The sequence below is a fragment of the Sycon ciliatum genome, chromosome 3, assembly GCF_964019385.1.
Source record: "Sycon ciliatum chromosome 3, ocSycCili1.1, whole genome shotgun sequence".
Classification (NCBI taxonomy): Eukaryota; Metazoa; Porifera; class Calcarea; order Leucosolenida; family Sycettidae; genus Sycon; species Sycon ciliatum.
Window position 1 is genome coordinate 10,027,142 of NC_088645.1, and position 20,412 is coordinate 10,047,553.

General features: G+C 47.3%; 2 protein-coding genes across 2 annotated transcripts in view; one reads left to right on the plus strand and one right to left on the minus strand.

Annotated features, from left to right (window-relative positions):
- Nucleotides 1-6,194: 6,194 nt before the first annotated feature.
- LOC135811399 (uncharacterized) lies at nt 6,195-9,347 on the minus strand. Its single transcript, XM_065324633.1, has 2 exons — nt 8,309-9,347; nt 6,195-7,751 (listed from the first exon to the last, which is right to left on the minus strand). The coding sequence occupies exons 1-2, from the start codon at nt 8,985-8,987 to the stop codon at nt 7,477-7,479; spliced, it is 954 nt and encodes a 317-aa protein (XP_065180705.1). The 5' UTR covers nt 8,988-9,347; the 3' UTR covers nt 6,195-7,476.
- A 445-nt stretch (nt 9,348-9,792) lies between these two features.
- LOC135811400 (telomere-associated protein RIF1-like) overlaps nt 9,793-20,412 on the plus strand; it is a 40,190-nt gene continuing 29,570 nt past the window's right edge. The window contains exons 1-11 of the mRNA XM_065324635.1: nt 9,793-10,146; nt 11,016-11,183; nt 12,859-12,994; nt 13,499-13,590; nt 14,033-14,222; nt 14,748-14,840; nt 16,614-16,802; nt 17,411-17,518; nt 17,913-18,096; nt 18,321-18,473; nt 18,894-19,087. Coding sequence (XP_065180707.1) covers nt 9,929-10,146; nt 11,016-11,183; nt 12,859-12,994; nt 13,499-13,590; nt 14,033-14,222; nt 14,748-14,840; nt 16,614-16,802; nt 17,411-17,518; nt 17,913-18,096; nt 18,321-18,473; nt 18,894-19,087 — 1,725 coding nt within the window. The 5' untranslated portion in view covers nt 9,793-9,928. The remainder of the gene's footprint in view (nt 10,147-11,015; nt 11,184-12,858; nt 12,995-13,498; nt 13,591-14,032; nt 14,223-14,747; nt 14,841-16,613; nt 16,803-17,410; nt 17,519-17,912; nt 18,097-18,320; nt 18,474-18,893; nt 19,088-20,412) is intronic.

A 20,412-nucleotide genomic window follows, 5' to 3' on the forward strand; every position in this document is an offset into this window, starting at 1 on the left:
TGATGAAGTCGCTGTTATTCCAGTTGAACTTTCGGAGCGGACTGACAGTCACACTCCGCCAGACGTGGAAGAACCTGTTGTCAGCGAGCAGCCAGAACATGAAGAACAGCGCACAGTGAAAAGTACCGCTGCCTATGTAAAGGATGCTTTGACTCTTTGAGAGCGGTGAGAAATTGTTGGACTCGCATAAATTATAGCAATAAAAACTGCTTTATGGCAGTTTTCTAAAAAAAGTTATTGTGTTCTAGTCCATGGACCCCGTCTAAAAAGTAAGAAATTAACGAAATGTGATAGCTGAAAATTAAAATTTCACACAAACCTCACAATAATCACAACACTTGAAATGCTGCTTTCAACACTAAACTTGTACTGCACCAACAATTGGCAACATGCATGCATAGGAAAGAGGATCACGAGGGGAAAATGTCTTCTGCATGTAGCTTTTCATTCTGTGTGTGATTATTGTGAGGTTTTGTGTGAAATTTTAATTTTCAGCTATCACATTTCGTTAATTTCTTACTTTTTAGACGGGGTCCATGGACTAGAACACAATAACTTTTTTTAGAAAACTGCCATAAAGCAGTTTTTATTGCTATAATTTCTTTTGTTTTTTCTGTCACCATGTACCAATCAATGGAATGCCCTATATCAATATGTAAATGATGGCCTTCACATCATATCAATACCATAATTATACGCATTGATGTGCAAGCCTTTTCTTGCAGAAAATGGCACTAGCATAATGCATGTTCTTCTGCGGGGAAACATGTGAGCAGTGGTGGTGATACTTTTTTATACGGAGGCCATTCTGTGCATGTTGCTGTTGCAGAATTTCATGAAATTGTCTTGCCTTTCAGATTTCTCCACCCTCAATCAGATTTATTTGAGAAATGTAGCCATGCGCCAGGTGCGTGTCGCAGATGTTTTTGTTGATTCTGTGTTTATAATGATTTATAGTCATGGGTTATCGTGATAAGGTCATCCAGCATCATATTGAAACTGAAATCGTAATCATGTCGATGTCGATACAACTTTTGGAAGTAGACTTCAAACTGTTAGTCCACGATTGTCTAAAACAACACAGCAAAGGAGGAACAATAAACATGTATTAAAATGTAAACGAATACATTGCTGAGTCCAAAACCTCGTTCCAACAACTACACTGATCCTGAGGAGAAAAGGGGCAAGGCTATGGTTGGAGGTACTGAGAGATAAACAAGGCACTCCACAATAATAAAGTCTTACACATCTTTTGGTGAGTATGAATGATATCTAGTCCTCTTTAGGACCTCTTTAGGACGAACACCAAGGGAACGATGGTATTTATTCTGTGAGCTTAACCTATTTTATAACCAGAGAACACAAATATATCTCCAATAGACATACGAATAGATTTCTTCTACAGCGAAAGATTCTTAGCCACACCGACTCATTGACTCGTCTCGTATGAAACAATTGAGTCACTAGAGAGATTCTGCAAAACGAAATGCGTACAAACTTTCGCTCTACATCATGAAGTGCGAAACTTGCAGGGAACGCGAAATGAACTGTCGTAGGAAGTTTCGTGAGATCGGGTCATGGCGTACGTGCACTTGGCCCGCGCAAACTACGAAAATGTGCAGAACGCAAAGTTCGTGCAAAAATTCGCAGACACTTTCGCAAGGACTGTCGCGAAACTTCGTTCGAATTTTCGTTTTGCAGAACCTCTCTACTGAACCTTTCTTAAGGGCGCGCTCACACTGCGACCATGAGCACGCGTCCATGCGTCAGAAAAACGCAGAAACGTGGGAGTCGTGCTCACACTAGGCCTCGTAGACGCGTAGACGTGAAGTTGTCACACAAACTTTACGAATTGCAGTTCGTATCCAAAAGAGTTCGTGCGTTTCCTAATAAAGTTGTGGCCCGTTTTGGATGTAATTTTTCACGTGTTGCATATGCGCATGTTGGAGGAAATGCCTCGTGGCTCGTATTCTTGAAGTCGACGAAAATAATTCATACAATCAGGTAGGTTTCGGGACTCTTGAGGGACTGCCATGCCGCTGACATCCAAGCGCTTTCGCTTTCCTGACCTCGTGGTCAGAGCAAGTGCCAGTGCAGTGGAAATTCCGGTAGTGGTTTCTTTCGTCTGTTGCCGAGATGAGAACTGTATTTTCCGATGATATGTAACTGAAATGTCTTGAGGTATGGCATTCCATCATCGCAGAAAAGTAGAAAAAGATGATTTCCGAAACCGAAAAGCCAGACCAAGCTGCCATCGTATTGAACGAGTACACTGTAGAAATTGGTCACTGACCCGATCACAACGAAGCAACTTACTACAAAAACAAAAACAAAATCGACATCGTCCAAAAAGGGCAAAGAATGGCGGTGCGTGCGTGCAGGACCACAACTACAAAATTTTAAAAATGTGCAAATGTCGAGGTGACATCGACAACCGCCGATTTTCATGAATCAACACACCGGAATTTGAGAAATTGAACATACTTCAGGCCAGGTTGTACACAAATACGCTTCACGTCTACGATCATGTTGCCGCCAAGTCGTGGCACCCCCCTCCGGAGGTCGCGGTCACGATTTGAAACGTGGCCGCGACGTTTTGGTCAAGTTCATGCCGTTGCCATGCAACTTGGCCGCATGGCCGCATGGACGCTGGTTTTGGTCGCAGTGTGAGCGCGCCCTTAGCAACATGACGGCAACTGAAACAGCAACAGAGAAAGTACGATACATGTACTCCACATTCTTACAGGTACTACAAACAGATTGCAGATCGCAATTCTTGCTTTGGCGGCACGAAACTTTATTTGGGGCAGTGCAATCTCGGCGGTACTCACAAATCAAACAGCCCAGACTTGAGTAAACAAATCCAATCATACAAGTTCGAGATTTTCACGAGACTGCACCCATTGGCTTGTTTCGTATGAAACAAACAAGTTACTGAACCTCTCCACAATAGAGATTTCCCCTGATATGCTAATTTATTTTGCAAACTCGGTCAATTGGTACTTGAACCTTTCCCTCCAGATTGGGAACTGCCAACGATAGTATGCCACTGACCAGTGCCTTACTTGTAACGTACCAATGTACAATGAATATGAGTATTTCGACAACACATCTAACATAAGCCTTACCGTCAAGAAGTTGAACTCGCGTTCTTCGCACACTGTAGACAAGGGCAAAGAGATAAAAATGGATCTAAATCCGAATAAAATCAGCACACGTTTCCGTAAATGAAAGGTGAACATAAGCAAATGAATCGAAGGAAACCGGTCAACTTAGAGATCACCTGTCATCGAGTATTCCGTAAAAGGCGGCCTCGCAGCTCGGCAGCAGAAGAGCAAAATTTAGAAAAGAGATCCTGTCAACTTTTCCATTATTAATTTCCGCCCTAAAATCAGCACACTTTTCCTGAATGAAAGAGTCAACACAAGCAGAATCAAAGGCAACTGGTCAACTCACCTGTCATTGAGTAATATTCCGCGAAAGGAGGTCTCAGCAGCGCCGAAACGAAATAAGCCAGGCCAGGAGACGAAATATCCGAAACAGTTCATGCAAGAAGCAGTTCCAAAGAAGGAAGTAAAGTTCCTCGCGCATGCACATCCGAACACGGATCCGCGGACTGCATGCACTGAACACAATGTCTGCCGTGCACGTGCACAGCACACGGCTACCACGCGTTGGTAGATCTAATACCGAGCACCTTACGTAGAGACTTACGTAGCCTAAGTGAAATACCGAGCACCTTACGTAGAAACTTACGTAGCATAGCGATGTCGTTTTTTCTGCCATGTGAACACAATAATAGAAAAGCTGACAGGATCGCTTTTCTAAATAATTGCAGTTGATTCGTTCACCTAACGGCAAATTTGAAGTTTACAATGTACATTGTTGCTGCGTGTACAGAAATACTGCTCGTGGTGTGTGAGATTTACGGCTTGTTGTTGTTTATTTTACTTCACCAAATGAGCAGGCAGAGATGCCTTCTCACCTGCCCATAGGACAGGTTCTCACAGAATGATGAAGGGATGATATGCAAGGGAAAACAAGAAATGATAATACAGGTCCTCCCTCATTATAACGAGTCCGGTTAGTACATAAACCCCGTTAGTAAATAGAAAATTTAATCTGAAATCCCCTGGCGAAACGTGGTCTATACAACTGTTTACAGGTCCGGTTACAACATAATCCGTTAGTACATAAAATTCGTTATAACGACCCTTTGCCCAGGTCCCTGGAGTACCACGTGACCCTCAGTATAAGATAATACTGACCATGCAGGACCAAGGCCAAAACAGGTAGGATAAAGCAGAAGGACAAAACGTAATTATATCTATGTATTCGCGAATATGGACGATGCTTTTCATCCAAGGAAGAGTTATGTTGAAGATTTTCAATTATCTTATAACGAGTTGAAGCATTGATAATTTATGTTGTATCGAGGGTAGCCCCAGTAAGTACGAAGTAGTGCCTATTTCACCTTTAGCTGCAAGTCCTGCTACAAGATAAGTCTCATTATAAGATAACTTTTTCGATGGCCCAGAGATTATCTACTAACGAGGGAGGACCTGTAATAATATTATAAGACAGAAAGGACCAAAAGAAGAAAAGGAAAAATTTATATGAAGACAATTTCATGGAGTCAGAAATAGAAAGACAATAATTTAATGGAGTCAAAGAATAGAAAGACAATCTCATGGAGTCAGGAACACGTGGTTGATTTTATAGACATGCATGCACAAATGTGATAGATGAGAAGGTTGGAATTTATGGCAGATAATAACAGTTTAACGAGGATATTCACAAAGTAAGTATATCAAGTATATCAATGGCAGAAAGAGCTTTTCGGAAGGGACCAGGGACACGTATCACTCTAAAATCAGAGGGGAGAGCGTTCCAGAGAATGCTTGCCCGAAACATCATGGTCGATCGTCCCGCAGGCCCACGAAGAAAGGGAACTTGAAGCAAGTTCGACACTTGTCCCCGTGTGGTGCGCTGATCCTCCGGAACAGTCTCTGGGGCCGTTCGGGTGAATAACTGTTGAAGAAGGGGGGCTACAGGAGGAGCTTCTTGACATCGGTTTTCAAAATGGCTGACCTGGGACAGTAGCATGATGTCATCTACCCCCACCCCAGCCCGCCTTGATCCCGGCCGCAACCCCCCCCCCCCCCCCAGCCAAATCCTGGACACGCCACTGCACACCTTGGCCTTGATATTGCCCCTTGCGTACACAATGATAGCGAATGTCAGAAAGTTTAAGTGCGAACACGAGCGCAGAATTTGGCATGTCGTTTCAGGTCTCCTGGTCGACAAAACAGGCGTCCACAGACACAAAGAAGATGATCAGGAGCGGGCTGTGGCGGCGGAGTGCTACGTGCAACTCGTCTCCAGCCGGGACGATCTTGGCAACTCTCAAGCCTTGTGGTCACGCCGAGGTCCGCCAGGTCACATCTCACCACCTCTTCTTCGGGCCGTGATGAGCACGGGGGCAGCTCGCCAAACAGAATGATTGTTTCCACACACACACACACACACACACTCGACACTTGTAGTTGTTGCTCACTGCCAAAACTAGTCACGTGGGTCTCCCCGGGAGACGGGAGAGACTCAAAAGGAATCTTGGAAAGATGACTCAATTGGCTATTGAACCGCCCAACCCCCGACACCCCCTGAAATCCCCAAAACTCTGGGTGGACTTGAAAATGATCCTACTTATGGGCTCACCACACCTCTGGCTCAGTAAGTGGGTGAGGATAAGTTGCAGAAAAAGGATTGATGGCATCAGGGTATCCGTACGTCCCGGGATCCAACTGCAGTTACCCCTGCCCCCAGTGAAGGTAATACATGTACTTGCTACCAAGAGTCCATGTTTATGTACTCTTGTTGCTACTAGTGTCACTGTGGGTGGCTAAATCAGAGTGGATCTGATAAAAGCTTCACTAGCACCATTGATTACACAAGAGTTAATCTAGCCAGAAGCAGTCCATGTATGTATACTTCAAATAGAAAGATGAACCCTGAAACCAACAAAGGTGGCAGGTACAACATTACACTTTCAAGCAGCCGAGCCTGTTGGCAACAGACCCAACACAATCAGGCATAAGTGTACCCACCAATCGAACTAGCTGGCAAGCACACCCACACATACACGTGCACATACAGGCACACATTATACACGACATGTACGTTTGACGTCTGAACACGGTGGAGTGAGCACACAATCTGCAACGGATTGAAATATTTCAACGGAAGGACACCAGTAATAGCACTGGGCAGCGGCACACGTCGATAGACAAAAGAATAGTTTGAAAATGGAAATGGTAATCAAGGCGGGGGGGGGGGGGGGGGTGCGTAGTCACCAGTAGAGTCAGAAACCTGCCAGTAAGTCGGCTGGCAAGTAGCAGGGTACCCTACAACACTTCCACAAGGCGAGAGAACAAGCGGAACACACTAGACAAGCTGAGGAGTGATAGGATCACAGGTCTATGTGAACATCGGCCTGCACTAACAAAGGATCATGAAATGTGAAGAAAGTACGTGTTTTTATAGTTTATGCACATTGGCTTGCATCGAAAAGACCATAACATGCAATCAAAGCATAGGTCTTGGTTCCGGAACATTGACTAATATAAAAAGATATCGTAATACGCCAGTAAAGCATGCGGCAGCCATAAGATCAGCACATACACAGGCTGCCAGTCATGAAGGGTTCCAGTAGCACCAGCTGTGTGTGTGTGTGTGTATGTATGTGTGTGTGTGTGTGTGTGTGTGTGTGTGTGTGTGTGTGTGTGTGTGTGTGTGTGTGTGGACCTGGAGCGCCATTTGAAGCACTGCCTACCTCTCCCCTAACCTCTCTGATAGTTCCTCCCTTTGGGGAGCGGCGTGGCCATTTCTGGCAGCTGTCAATAGTAGTAGTAGCAGTAGCAGTAGTAGTAGTAGTAGTAGTAGTAGTAGTGTGTGTGTGTGTGTGTGTGTGTGTGTGTGTGTGTGTGTGTGTGTGAGGAACGACGAAAACCTACCTCACAGGCAGTCTCTGTAAGTCTGGAGTTGCCAGCACTCTCCAGAACAAATGATATCCAGTGCAAATTACTGTAAAGCTACTGTTATTAGCAACACAACACATGCCAGCACCTTCCAGACTGCACGGGGGAATAAGGAAACGCATGCCAAGTCCAGTCGCTGACTTTTCAAGGCTGGAAACGGTCTCGGGATTCCAGCACCGTAACACAGTGAGTATCAAATCCACAATACCGGATAGAGCACCAACGATGGCATACAGCGGCATGGATCAGTCACGGCGCATAACACGCTGAGCTCCATGATGGGCGGTAGAATTTGCCCAGCATTAGTCATGTGATGAGTCATAGGAAGTCATGTGATGACTCATACAAGTCATGTGATGACTCATACAAGTCATTCGAAGAGTCATACGAGTCACATGACGAGTCATAATCAGTCATGCTGTGCTATTTCACATACCAGTCACACGATGAGCTCACAGCTAGGCGGCAGGGCGCGGCGCAGGTGTGCGCCGTGCGCGACGAGCGCCGTCTCGCGTACGTCCAGCCTCTCCAAGTGCTGCAGGCGACTGATGCTGGCTATGCAGTCCTCGCTCAGGCCACGGCAGCCGTTGATGGCCAGGCGGCGCAGCGTGCGCGCCACGCCCGCCACGTGCACCATGCCGCGGTTGGTGACGAACTGGCAGTGCGAGAGACGCAGCTCTCGCAGTCGACTCAAGAACACCACGTGTCGCAGGCCTGGACAAGCACGAACAAGAAAAACCACCCGAAAACACAGACTGAATACGGGATACACAAACTTGACCTATCCTGATAGAAAGAGTGATAATGTAAAACATGTCATTTTAGGTGCAGTAACCTGCCAGGTTTCAGGTGTAATTTAGAATTAGGTGACCAGCGTTCCCTTCACATACAGTGCATACTCTAGTGCCTTTTAGGTGTGATTTAAATTTAGGTGCCTGGTTTCTCTACCGATATCACTGAAATTAAAGTTACACCGAAAATTACACGTTTTACAGGAATGGGGACCGGTAGTGCAGTGGTATGTTTGGTGGTTTTTAAAGCATGGGGTTTTAGTTCCTTTTCATCAGAGTTCTCAAGCTGTTGACCCGTGTGGCAATGATGTAAGAAGGCAGATACTGCCTATGAGGTCACGGCGACGGAGTGTGATTCTACCAAAACATCCCGTGACATGAAATTTTTTTTAAAGCGGGTAATAAACGGCAAAAAAAGCATTGTTGAAGTAATCAGCTGTGTCACACAACTACGCAACGAAGCCATTCATTAACGTTTACCTCCATCAGTGACCTCCATGTGTGAGCAGTTGACCATTTCCACGACCAGGGGGTTGTAGTGGGCGAAGGGCCGGGGACGAGGCAAGAAGTTCACGTCGCAGTACACGTGGGGGATACCATGGAAACTGACACTGCCGCACACAAGCACGCTGGGTACTCGGTCGACTGGGTCAGATGTGCGGTTTATCTGATCATACGACTGCGGTCTCAACTGCGCAAAGCTCATAGCCCATTCGGCACACAGCATCTCGGCCCCGATCTCGTTCAGCCGCCGTACGTTAACCTTGTTGCGTTGCTTGCGCAGCCATGGAGTCAGCAGATACTTCACCGCCGCGGTCATGACGAAAGCCCTGCGCTGGACGGCGTGCGCCGGGTTGGACGCTGCTGCTGCGCTGGTTGAAACGCCGGCATGGCGCGTTCTCCCAGGCATGGTGTGCAAGGCACGACGACACAGTGCACGCTTGCCTGCTACCGGTCTCCCACACACATCATGTCCACGTGCAGCGCAGTTGCCACCATCATGAAGCTGACGATAATGATGACGTCTCGGCAGCACATCCACTACTGGGCTCATCACTGACAGTGACACTGTACGACTGGTCACCAGACCTCCTGTGTGGCCACTTTTCAGTGCCAGCAGTGCATCGTGACGGCACCGGCTTCGCCACCATCGCGCCATACTCCTAGCAGCAGTAGCCAGGCTGAACCTGAAGCCGACCGAAGTTCCATCACCGGAGTCACTCCAGACTCGACCTACAGCATGCACGGCGCGTCACCTTCACACATAATTACTACTGCTAATTCAGATCCTAATGTAGAAAATAATTGGACCGCTGAGCATGAAGAAAATCCCGTTCTCTGATCCTACTCAGCAAAGCGAGCCTATTAGAGCAAAGCGATCTTGTAGATCTGACAGTGCTTTGGCTGTAAGCTAAAATCTGACAAAGAAAGATCAGACGTAGTAAGTTCAACGATCAAGAGCACAAGAAGGAGCTCCGCCTGCATGTACCTGTCTTCCTGCACATTCACTGTCGCAGCCTGTTGCCGTTTTGCCACGTTTGATTACTGTGGCTTTCTTTCCAAGAATGCGTCGTTTTCTTCTTTTCAAGTCATGAATGACTCGAACATGCATGTGTCATGTACATTTGAACATGCTTCAAATAATTAATTGCAAACTGCAAAGTCAAAAACATTTGTTACATACCAATTTACATTTTTTTGCTGTCGGAAGTGAGTGTATCTGAAGGAAACGCATAGGTTTATCCGGTAAGAAGGAGATGAACCCCACATTTTCCAAAATTTGGACTTCCATGCGTGAGCACGCATCAGGAGAATCTCCAAAGATTTTGAGTCAACGGGCCAGAAGAAAACGTCTCCGAATTTAACTTGACTCAAACTGGGTTTCACCACGTGGACATTCCGCGCGCTTTTCGATCTTGGCCATGTTCTTCTTTCCCGCGTTTTGCTTGATTGAAATCCTTTGAACACGAAGCTGAAGCTTGCAACGTTCTTTGGTCCGTTTGGATATTGCCTTTGGTGAATTGTGTAGGCTCTTTTTAGTGTTTGTAGAGGGATTTTACTGAGTGAGTTGGGTTCTGAGTAAACTCTGGAACGAGGACTATGATCGGGCGCCCTGGACACCTCCAGAGGCCGCCGCTGGTTGAGGGAAGTTCTCGAACGAACAGCATGCAGCCGCCATCACCAGCGAGAACCCCGACCACACCTCGCTTGAGGAAGGCCTCATCGTCCTACTGTGATGTCGCTAGGAAAGTAACGGACAGTCTCAAGTCGGCGAGCAGTGAGGAGGATCGGGCTGCAGTGTACAATGTCATATACGAGTAAGTATTGCGCTTTGCAATGCTTCCGAGCAGGTACAATTGAGCTCTCCGAAATCCATTCTAAGAACTATACCCGCATCAACTGTGATCATTTCACGAAAATTTATCTAGGTAACTTTGATGCTGAGCGTGATCTACAGGGGAGAGCAAGTCATGCAATTGTAAACCAGTGGACACCAAGCAATATTTTAAAATCACAATAATTATTGTGTCCTGAATCATGTATTTCATGTTTCATACTTGTAGCACTGGACTTACTACAGTACAGTATTCTGTGCCCTGGGGCCAGGGCAGAGAAACGGCTACCGGGTAACACACGAGTGCCCTTCTTGGAAAAGACATTTGCATGCGATGACGTATGTAACTTAGAATGGGACTGCGCGAGATAGAACAGGTGAACTACTTTCTGCAATGTACTGGTTAAATTACGTGCAGCCATTCGTGATACGTATCTGTTGTCACTTGCTGCCATTTGTCTAAACACACTAAACTCTATACAAGTACACTCCACCTTGACTACATGGGTAGATGGTAAATTGTCTAGGGCCTGATGTATTTGGTGTGGCATGCAACAGCATCTGTGACAGATTCCCCGTCGGCGCCCAATCTCAAACGGACCACCTGACTGGCTTTGCTGCCAGTGTCCAGTCTTGATGCGGTCTTGGCACTCGTATTCTGTGTTCACTTTAGTATGCAGTGCTGCTCAATGAAATCCGGTCGCGTGAATCAAGTTTGCGCCTTGTATCATCTCACAGCCCAGTGTTTGCAGGTCTACGGCTGTGCGACGCCCGGCGTGTGCTTAAGTGATGCGACTGCATTTCATTGAAGGACTGTATCATCTCCTTTCCTGCGTCTATCTCTCAATGCAGGTATCTTCGTTTCTCCGACAGTAACAGTGCAGTGTCGCTATGGCAATCGTTGCCGTCAGCGACTCTAGTGAGCTTGCTGATTGATGACATCATGGCAAGCACTAACGTTGTCGCCTTGGCAACGTGCAATGTGTTCAACCACCTGGTTCGTCATGCGGTGATTGCAAAGTAAGAAACTACCAGTGGCGCGTGTGTGTGCGTGCGTGTGTGTCATCAGTTGTGTGGGTTAGGCAGTTATTTGGCGCGTCTCGATCTTTTTCACTCACATCTTGTCCACTATCGTTGTTATCAGAGAAAACCCGTTGGTGTACATGCAGTGCATGTGCAGATCTGCATGCTTCTCTTGTGTGGCGATAGACCGTGATGTTGCACATCGTGTTACAATAGTAGGGAGGTTGTGTGTCGTAGTTTGGTGTACTGTACTCGGCAAGTGTAACTGACCGTAAAGTCTTGTATAGAAGCCGCACTTGAATAGAAGCCGCCCTCGAATGGAAGCCGCGATTTTGGGCCCATCAAATCACACATAAGCCTGGTTTTAGTGTTGACATACATAGAAATACCTGTCTTGTATAGAAGCCTGTCTCATATAGAAGCCTGCAAAATTTCACCAAGAAAGTCATAGAAGCCGCGGCTTTTATACAAGACTTTACAGTATGTCTTTGTACTTGGCTTGACGCGTACGCTTACGGCTCCAACTCCACACCACCCTATTTCACACTAGTGCAGTACAATAGTGGAGCACGGCTGCCCGTAGTTTGTTGCTAAGTCGTCGCCCCGCTGTTGCTCTGTGTTCGATGCTCTGCCGTTGGGCCATCCACGCACTCTCAGCACTTTGGGTACATCTTTAGGGTGCTCGATTGATTTTCACACATTTCTGCACTTTGTCATTAGAATTAGAGGAGCAAGAAACGTATTACCAGCAGTCAGACTGCCAAAGGAAAGAGCTTCGACAAGGAAAAGGAGAGGGAGAGAAGGAAAAAAGCAATATGAAAGGGAAATGCGTATAAGGGATCTTGTAAACACGGTACGGTCCGCACAAGGGCACCAGTGAGCAACGTCCACTGGACCCGGGAGGCATATACAGCTCCCTAAAATAGAGAGATGCGTAAACGTCCACCATACAGGAAGTATTAAATGTGTGCATGATGTCATGCAAATTAAGTGTACAGTCATGACATAAGACACCTGTGTGACAAATATAGAAAAAAGAAATGAAACTTGCAACTTGTGATTTCATGAAAAAAAATAATGTATTAAATTCTGTGCTAGCTTCGGAGTTTAGAATCGCACTGCTACATATCTGTCTGTAAGTGGCACTAACTTATTCACACACGGACATAGCTTTCCACTTCTCTCCTTCCCCTTCTCCCAGCCCACGAATCCTCCTATTCTGCGTGCATACACACCTAAGCCGATACATTTCTCACCTTCCTCTTATCGCTTCAGATTCTACCTCACCTCATGCCATGGCATATCTACTCACTTTCTTTGTTGTTTGTCTTTAGTTTTACGGCTTTATGGGCCATGCCCAACAAATGAATGAATCTAGAGAGGTATTTACATCAAAGAGACCATGTATGAGTTATGTTCAGACCAAGAAAAAGTAATCAGTAATATTGTTTTCAAAACGAGCTCTCGACCCACCCACCTGAAAATGAAAACTTTTTGTTTTGAATCAAGAAAAGATATTAGTGAGCAATTGGTGACCTTGGTCAGCCCCTTGGATTTGCTCGTGGGGATAGCAACCCTGCATTTATACGTGGCACTGCATGCGAAGCGATTGTTATTTGGTCCACGGAAAATGAGACGGGATGCTGCTTTGTTCCTCACTTCTCTTGCTAAGGTCATTCGCGGATGCTGCTGAGCTGCTGGTGGAGCTGTGCCGTGGTGCTTTGCGGCGCAGTGACAAGCCTCTGTATCCCATCTGTATGTCATGTGTGGTACATCAGAAGATTGACAGTGTGCTCATGGAAAGCAAGGTAGTGCATGCTGGTGTTGTTCGTTCTAGCTGTGTGTGCGCGTGCGTGCGTGTGTGTGTGTCTCTTTCTCTCTCCTACTCCTGGGGTGGATTTATTTATTGTTATAGGCTTTTCCGCGCTGGCATCGCCAGGCAAGCTTGGCTAGCCTTCGCATAAGCTGCTCCATGATGACGTGACGAAACAATGAATGTATATACGATCTAGGACAGAACCAAGGCAGAGGATATTTTAGAAGAAAGCTGAAAGTTGTGCTGAGAAACACAAAGTCGCAAACTGTACAAAGTAAACTGCAAGAAATGTTTTGGGGTTGATCTCATGATTATTGTAGTCACAGGTTGTGTTAGTAGCATTAAAGGTTATGTTTTCACAGTTATGTTGATACTGGAAAGAATACTGGAGGATATACGAGACCCGCTTTCTACCTTAGAAATGTTTGAAATGTTTGAACCACCAAAGTGCAACTTCACCCTTACCAGCGCTTGCTGTTTGCTCTTTTTTCTACAGGTGCGTACTATCGTTGATCTCTGGCATGATCTGATGGCTTCTCCAAGCCCATCTTCTGTCATGCTTATGGAAGGTCTGAATGCTCTACAGAGGTATGTGTACAAGCGTGTTTATCTTGCTGATGGCGGTTGTTCATCTTGGAGGATATATTTTTGAACATTGCCGTACACCAGGAAATGATGGTTCCTTCTCATGGGAATCAGCCGGACTGAATTTTTTTCCACAGGATCAATCATCCTGCTCCATACAGTAGTAATGTGTATTGAAAATTAATGGAATCATTAGTAGACCTATAGAAGGCAGGCACGGAGGCAATTGCATTGTTACAGTGACACTATATCAACGAAGCAGGTATTTTCTTTTTCAGCTACTAGATGGTTTGATTAGTCTGTCACCACTATACTCAAATTTGACGATCGATTTGTGCATCAGAATCGCTACGAGCCTCCACCAGAGTGTCCTCTGGCTTCATTGTAATTATTTCTGTTATTTCGCCGTGGCGTCCATGGCTTATATATTTGTTGCGTTTTGCAGGTTGCAGACTGACTTCCCGGCTGTTTTAGACAGCAAGCTGCTCCACTGGTCGCATGTCGTGTATCCATTGCTAGCTAACTCTACGCCCAAGGTTCGTAGCAAGGCCCTCGATGTGCTTGTTGGCAAGAAGGAACAGCTCAAAGCGCTCGGTGGCAGCTTTCTTGTGCGCTTTGCTCCTGACTTCAAGAAGGTAAGCGAGATGGTGGTGTGCTGCTGCTGCTACTGCTGATGGATGGATGGGCGGTGGTGTTGCTACTTGCTGAATTCAGTCTTTGCAACTCTTTGATACAACTGTGCGCACGATTATGCACCCCCCCCCCCCCCTCCTCTTGCTTTGTTATACTAGTACTTGTAGAAGAGTAGTAAACATACTACTCCGTGCAGGAAAGTTGACACTATCTGTGACAGGTGCAGGGTGCACATCCACTGACCTGCTGTATATGTGGGACGAGCTATGCTTGTGGTGGTCGTGAACCATGCGGTGTGTGTTTTGCCATCAGAGGCCTCAGCATGTGCACAGTTGCTCAGTTTTGCGTGCGTGTGTGCTTTGCTGGAGCAAATGAAGCAAATTCACACACAACGCCAATCGGTGACCAGTTGGTTATGTTGCGAGATGGGCAATAAATTGCATAGAACTGACTTGTGGCATGCATCCCTTTCTTTACTCTATGTGTTTGCTCTGTCCCACTCTCTGCCACTGTTTTTGTCGGTGCAGACGTTGAACGCTCAGCTCCTCGCGCTGATGAATACCGGCTGCGAGGTATTCGTGTTGGACGTGTGGGCATTTGTTGTGGAGTTACTTGGCAAGGTAGGCGACGGTAGCTTGTTTCATTGTTTCAACTTTGCTTCTGTTGCTGGTGCTTATGTTCAGTACCGTATTTCCCCGATTGTAAGTAGCACTCGATTATATATCGCACCCCCTTTTCCAGGTTCATGTCATATCATTTCAATACACAGTGGAACCTGTAGCTAACGACCACCCCTTGGGGCCAGAGCAAGCGGTCTCTGGCCCCAAGGGGTGGTCTCTGGCAGGTAGTCCTTAGTTAAAGGTTTGCACCGCACAACCATATATGAAGGTGAGACCGTCCTTGCCTGGCAAAGTGGTCTGTAGTACCAGGCTGGTCGCTAGTCACGGTGGTCTTTAGTACCAGGCTGGTCGCTAGTCACGGTGGTCTTTAGTACCAGGCTGGTCGCTAGTCACGGTGGTCTTTAGTACCAGGCTGGTCGTTAGTCACGGTGGTCTTTAGTACCAGGCTGGTCGCTAGTCACGGTGGTCTTTAGCACCAGGCTGGTCGCTAGTCACGGTGGTCTTTAGCACCAGGCTGGTCGCTAGTCACGGTGGTCTTTAGTACCAGGCTGGTCGCTAGTCACGGTGGTCTGCAGTACCATGCTGGTCGCTAGTCACGGTGGCCTTTAGCACCAGGCTGGTCGCTAGTCACGGTGGTCTTTAGTACCAGGCTGGTCGCTAGTCACGGTGGTCTTTAGTACCAGGCTGGTCGCTAGTCACGGTGGTCTGCAGTACCAGGCTGGTCGCTAGTCACGGTGGTCTTTAGCACCAGGCTGGTCGCTAGTCACGGTGGTCTTTAGTACCAGGCTGGTCGCTAGTCACGGTGGTCTGTAGTACCAGGCTGGTCGCTAGTCACGGTGGTCTGTAGTACCAGGCTGGTCGCTAGTCACGGTGGTCTTTAGTACCAGGCTGGTCGCTAGTCACGGTGGTCTGTAGTACCAGGCTGGTCGCTAGTCACGGTGGTCTGTAGTACCAGGCTGGTTGCTAGTCACAGCGGTCTGTAGTACCAGGCTGGTCGCTGGTCACAGTGGTCTGTAGTACCAGGCTGGTCGCTAGTCACGGTGGTCTGTAGTACCAGGCTGGTCGCTAGTCACGGTGGTTTGTAGTACCAGGCTGGTCGCTAGTCACGGTGGTCTGTAGTACCAGGCTGGTCGCTAGTCACGGTGGTCTGTAGTACCAGGCTGGTCGCTAGTCACGGTGGTCTGTAGTACCAGGCTGGTCGCTAGTCACGGTGGTCTGTAGTACCAGGCTGGTCGCTAGTCACGGTGGTCTGTAGTACCAGGTTTTACTGTATCCACTTCAGTACCGTAAAGGTCCGTAAATAAGTACCTGCCCGAAAGAAATACCCCCTTCATTCTTTTGGCTCGGTCTGTTGAAGTCAAGTCAAGCCCGATAAACACACTGCCCGGAATAAGTACCGGTACGGTGCGCACATGCAGCACGTAGCATGTACATCTACATGAAAAGTGACTTCTCCACTACACACAAGTCAGGTCCGAAAGTTAGTTCGTGCCCGAAAGTCAGTACCCGCCCGAAAGTTAGTACGGGTGTGGTCAGTAAATTCGAAAGTAAATACGTACTTATTTACGGACTTTTACGGTAAGTCATGCTAGATTTTAAGTCACACTTCCTTTTTTGGCCCTGAAGTGAAGTGTAAAATGTGCGACTTTTATCCGGGGAAACACAGTAGCTCATCCCGTGTGACATTATGGACTGCGGTCGCATCCGTTGCTGTGGAATGTTGACTTAGCGCATTCTTTGCTTTGCTTGCCTGTTGTGTGCCTTGGTTTGCAGGCTCTTCACCAGGGACCATTCATCAATGAAACACTGAAAGTAGCACAGCTGGCATTCCGCAAGCAATCCTCCCCGGACATACAGATTGCAACGTTCAAGGCTTGGCAAAGTCTGATAGCTAACTTTGAGACGGACCCGGCTGTACTCGCTGTGCCCAAGCGTCTCTCGCTGATACTCAAACCTCTGCAGGTATGCTGTGTTGGTGTGTTGCAGGGGGGGGGGATAAGTCAGCGTTTGTGTGAGTGCAGTCGCTAGCTCTCAACGAGCCGCAATCGGCGTCGCAATAGACTAGTTACATGCCTCACCTCCCGGCAATACTGTATCTCTTTGCTTTGTTTTGGAGGAAGTGATGATAGTGATTGGGTACAGATCTCTTCCAAGCACAAGACACCTAGCTGTAGTTTACTTTGCTCCTCACTCCCCAGTAGTCCTGTCCTCTTTGTTGATGTGCGCTTGATATTGAGACAATGCTCTGTTGTCACCTGTCACCCGTGTCGTTTGAGGAGCGTGCTTTTTCACTGGTTGAAGGAAGAGATCGATTGTGCCACAACTGTGCGAAGCCCCGCGTCTGCTTCTCCGTTGTGCTGGTCTGCTCTGCCAGTATTTGCCACCCCTGCATATTCCTTGCATGGTGCCCTTGCGCATGAGCCAGCGAGAGCTAATCACTGACTGTCTCTCTCTCTCTCTCTCTCTCTCTCTCTCTCTCTCTCTCTCTCTCTCTCTCTCTCTCTCTCTCTCTCTCTCTCTCTCTCTCTCTCTCTCTCTCTCTCTCTCTCTTTGTTTTTTGTCTTTTTCAGGCTAACCTCTCCCCTGTACCTAGTCCTGGTGTCGATGAAGCCCGTGCAAGGTGCTGGTGGAGGCTAGTGGCAGCACTCGGTGATAAAGTGGCCGCCAACTTTGTCGAGGTGGGCTGAGTGTTGCTCGTTGTGAAAATGAGTACCGGCATCTCCTTGCTGCCTCTCTTGTACTGCATGTGTGTGCGTGTTCAATGCCCATGCGATTGGTACTGAGGGCTGCAGGCTTTTGTGTAAAGCTAAATGGAAGTTGTTGTGTCAGGGAGCACCTGTGTGTGTGTGTTTTGTGTGCGGGTGGGTGGGTGGGTGGGAGGGAGGGAGGGAGGGAGGGAGGGAGGGAGGAGAGAGAGAGAGAGAGAGAGAGAGAGAGAGAGAGAGAGAGAGAGAGAGAGAACCACGCGTCGGGTATCCTATGAGCGATTACCTTGGGCAGATTTCACGTCGGTCACTCCATACCTTGTCATGGCTGTTGTGTGATGTTGATTCTTGCCTTCTGTTTCTCTAGGTTTGCATTCCAATGCTTGGGTTCTGTCTCACCCCTCAAGTAGTACCAGACAGTGACAGCTCTGGGTTGGCTACATCATCAGACTCGTCACTACACATTGCTCGCTGCCCCATGCTGGGATGTCAGATGGTCGCGTCCTTCTTGAACACAAAGATGCCGCCACACAGCACTCCCAAGCAGATAGGTATGTTAGAGTACCCGTCCCTCTCTTCCTCTCTCTCTATCTATCTATCTATCTATCTATCTATCTATCTCTCTCCCTCTCTCTTTGTCTTGCTCTTTCTCACAGATAATGTTACTTCCTCTGTGTGAATATTCTGTGCTATGCAAAGCACACCCTTTTCAGGATTGGGACTGTAACTAAGTGTCCAATCCTCCTTGGTGTTGTGTCAACCTTTTTCTCTCCAGACACCCTAGCTAATGCGGCGTTGTCAACAGAAGCACTGGCGTCTGCTCTGCCGGCGCTTGCTAACAGTATCTGCTCTCTAGCTCGCTGCACCGGGGATCACCATTGTACGTCACCGACTACTGGGAAGAATGGCCCGCCTACGCAGGAAATTGGTAAGATACAATGCTTAGTGTGTATGTCCGTCTCTCCATTTGCTAATGTGTTCCACGGTCTTCTAGGGACTAGGGTGGTTGGTTGGTGTGTCTAGTGTTGTGAGTAATTGCAGAGCAAAGGCGGTGCTATATAATTATGTACACTAGTATGGTCCTGCATTGGAGTCTTTAACCAGCCATCCTACTGGTATAAGGTTTCTTTTTGTTGGTTTCGGCGTCTCTCTCTCTCTCTCTCTCTCTCTCTCCCTCCCTCTCTCTCCCTCTCTCTCTCTCTCTCTCTCTCTCTCTCTCTCTCTCTCTCTCTCTCTCTCTCTCTCTCTCTCTCTCTCTTTCTCTCTCTCTCCCTCCCTCCCTCTCTCTCTCTCTCTCTCTCTCTCTCTCTCTCTCTCTCTCTCTCTCTCTCTCTCTCTCTCTCTCCAGTACCTGCCTCATGGCTGCAGTGTGTAATGCTATCGTACGGTAATCACCTAAAGTCGCTCTTGCCGGCGAATGACGACCTCAGTCGTGATACAGTCCAGGCTAGGACCAAGACACTGGTAAAGGTGTTGGAGACCCTCGCCAGTGGCCTGCGTTCCATGGTGAAACTAGAGAAGCCGCCGTCTCTGCCTCTTCGCGTAAGTAGTGCTGCGTTATGCAGTTGTACAATGGCGTCGAATTCACGCCATAACCCCATTCCTGTACCTTATTTTACTGGTTAGAAGTCGATCTTTTATTAAAACTCTAAAACTCAACTGAAAGTTGGGGTAAAGGGGTAATCAACTTACAATCAGGGTTTTGTTACCATCAATAGTAGATAAACAAGAGTGTGCAGCTCCTCAGCTCTTGTGCACAATCTGCATATACCCCGTGGACCACGGCGGATTTTTTTGTTGACGTCACCTTTCTCAGAAAACTGTGCATTTTGCCACAGAGCAGTGTGAGAGCACATGCTGGGCACCGGCCCTGTAATGTAAAGCCCGGCGAAGTGTACGAGGCAAAACTTCCCAAAAAACTCGCAGCGTGTGCGTCGTAGAAAAGATGACGTCAACAAACAATTCCGCCTTGGGCCAACCCATCCGGGATATCCGGGAGTTGCACGCTCTTGTTTATCTACTCTTGCCGCCATTCATCTGGGACATCGAGGCCCCGAGTACGTGTTGGCGACTTGTAACTGGTAAAATAATAATATGGTATTTCAAGTTCATCCATCGCCTCCACTAAGAGTCCTCAACTAAAAGAAAAGAAAGAGCGTGCAATTCGGTAGGTGGCTGGGAAAGCGTAATTCGTTGTTTTAAAGTCGAGGTACGGTAACCTGATACCCAGATCTTTTTGATGCAGTGCAGCTATGTAGAATCGTAGATCCAGGAGTCGACCAAAAAACTCCCCGCTGTAAACGGCGAAATCCACTGTCCAGAACCCGTATGGGGAATTGAAGAGCTGAGATGCAAAACCCGCTAAATCCATTTCATCACTTTTCGGATAATGGCCAAAAAAGGATTCATTTCATGTGCTGTTTGTATCTAAATCCGTATTTGGGTTCCAGTTTTGAAGCGGTTCTAGTCAGATTTTGGATGTGAAATTTTGTCTGCTGGTGCCCCCGTACCTCTTCATTACACTGAGGTGAAAATCTGATTTTCTCAAATTTGGCGGTTAGGCGAGACCAAAAAAAATAGTGATTCCCGGGCCCTCCCGCACCTAATTCGAGCCAAAGCCATTTATTTTTTATTTTTTTAACAGTTCATACATGTACAGTACTGATCGTGTGAGTAGATCTGTGGCGTGGAGTCACACAAACCCGAGCTTGTACAACTCCCTGATGAACAGATCAGGGACATCGTTGGCCGAAATATAGAAAAACTGAACGGGGAAAACCGCGTACCTGTTGTCTGTAAAAAAATTGAACAAAAATTACCGGAAAATGCGGTAAAAAAGTTCAACATGGTATGCACACATACATGTA

Excerpts from the sequence above, each read along its gene's own strand:
- LOC135811399 (XM_065324633.1), bottom strand. The coding sequence starts at position 8,987 with ATGGCGCGATGGTGGCGAAGCCGGTGCCGTCACGATGCACTGCTGGCA. Across the intron at positions 7,752-8,308 it reads CATGGAGGTCACTGATGGAG|GCCTGCGACACGTGGTGTTC; the intron begins GTAAACGTTAAT and ends GTGCTTGTCCAG.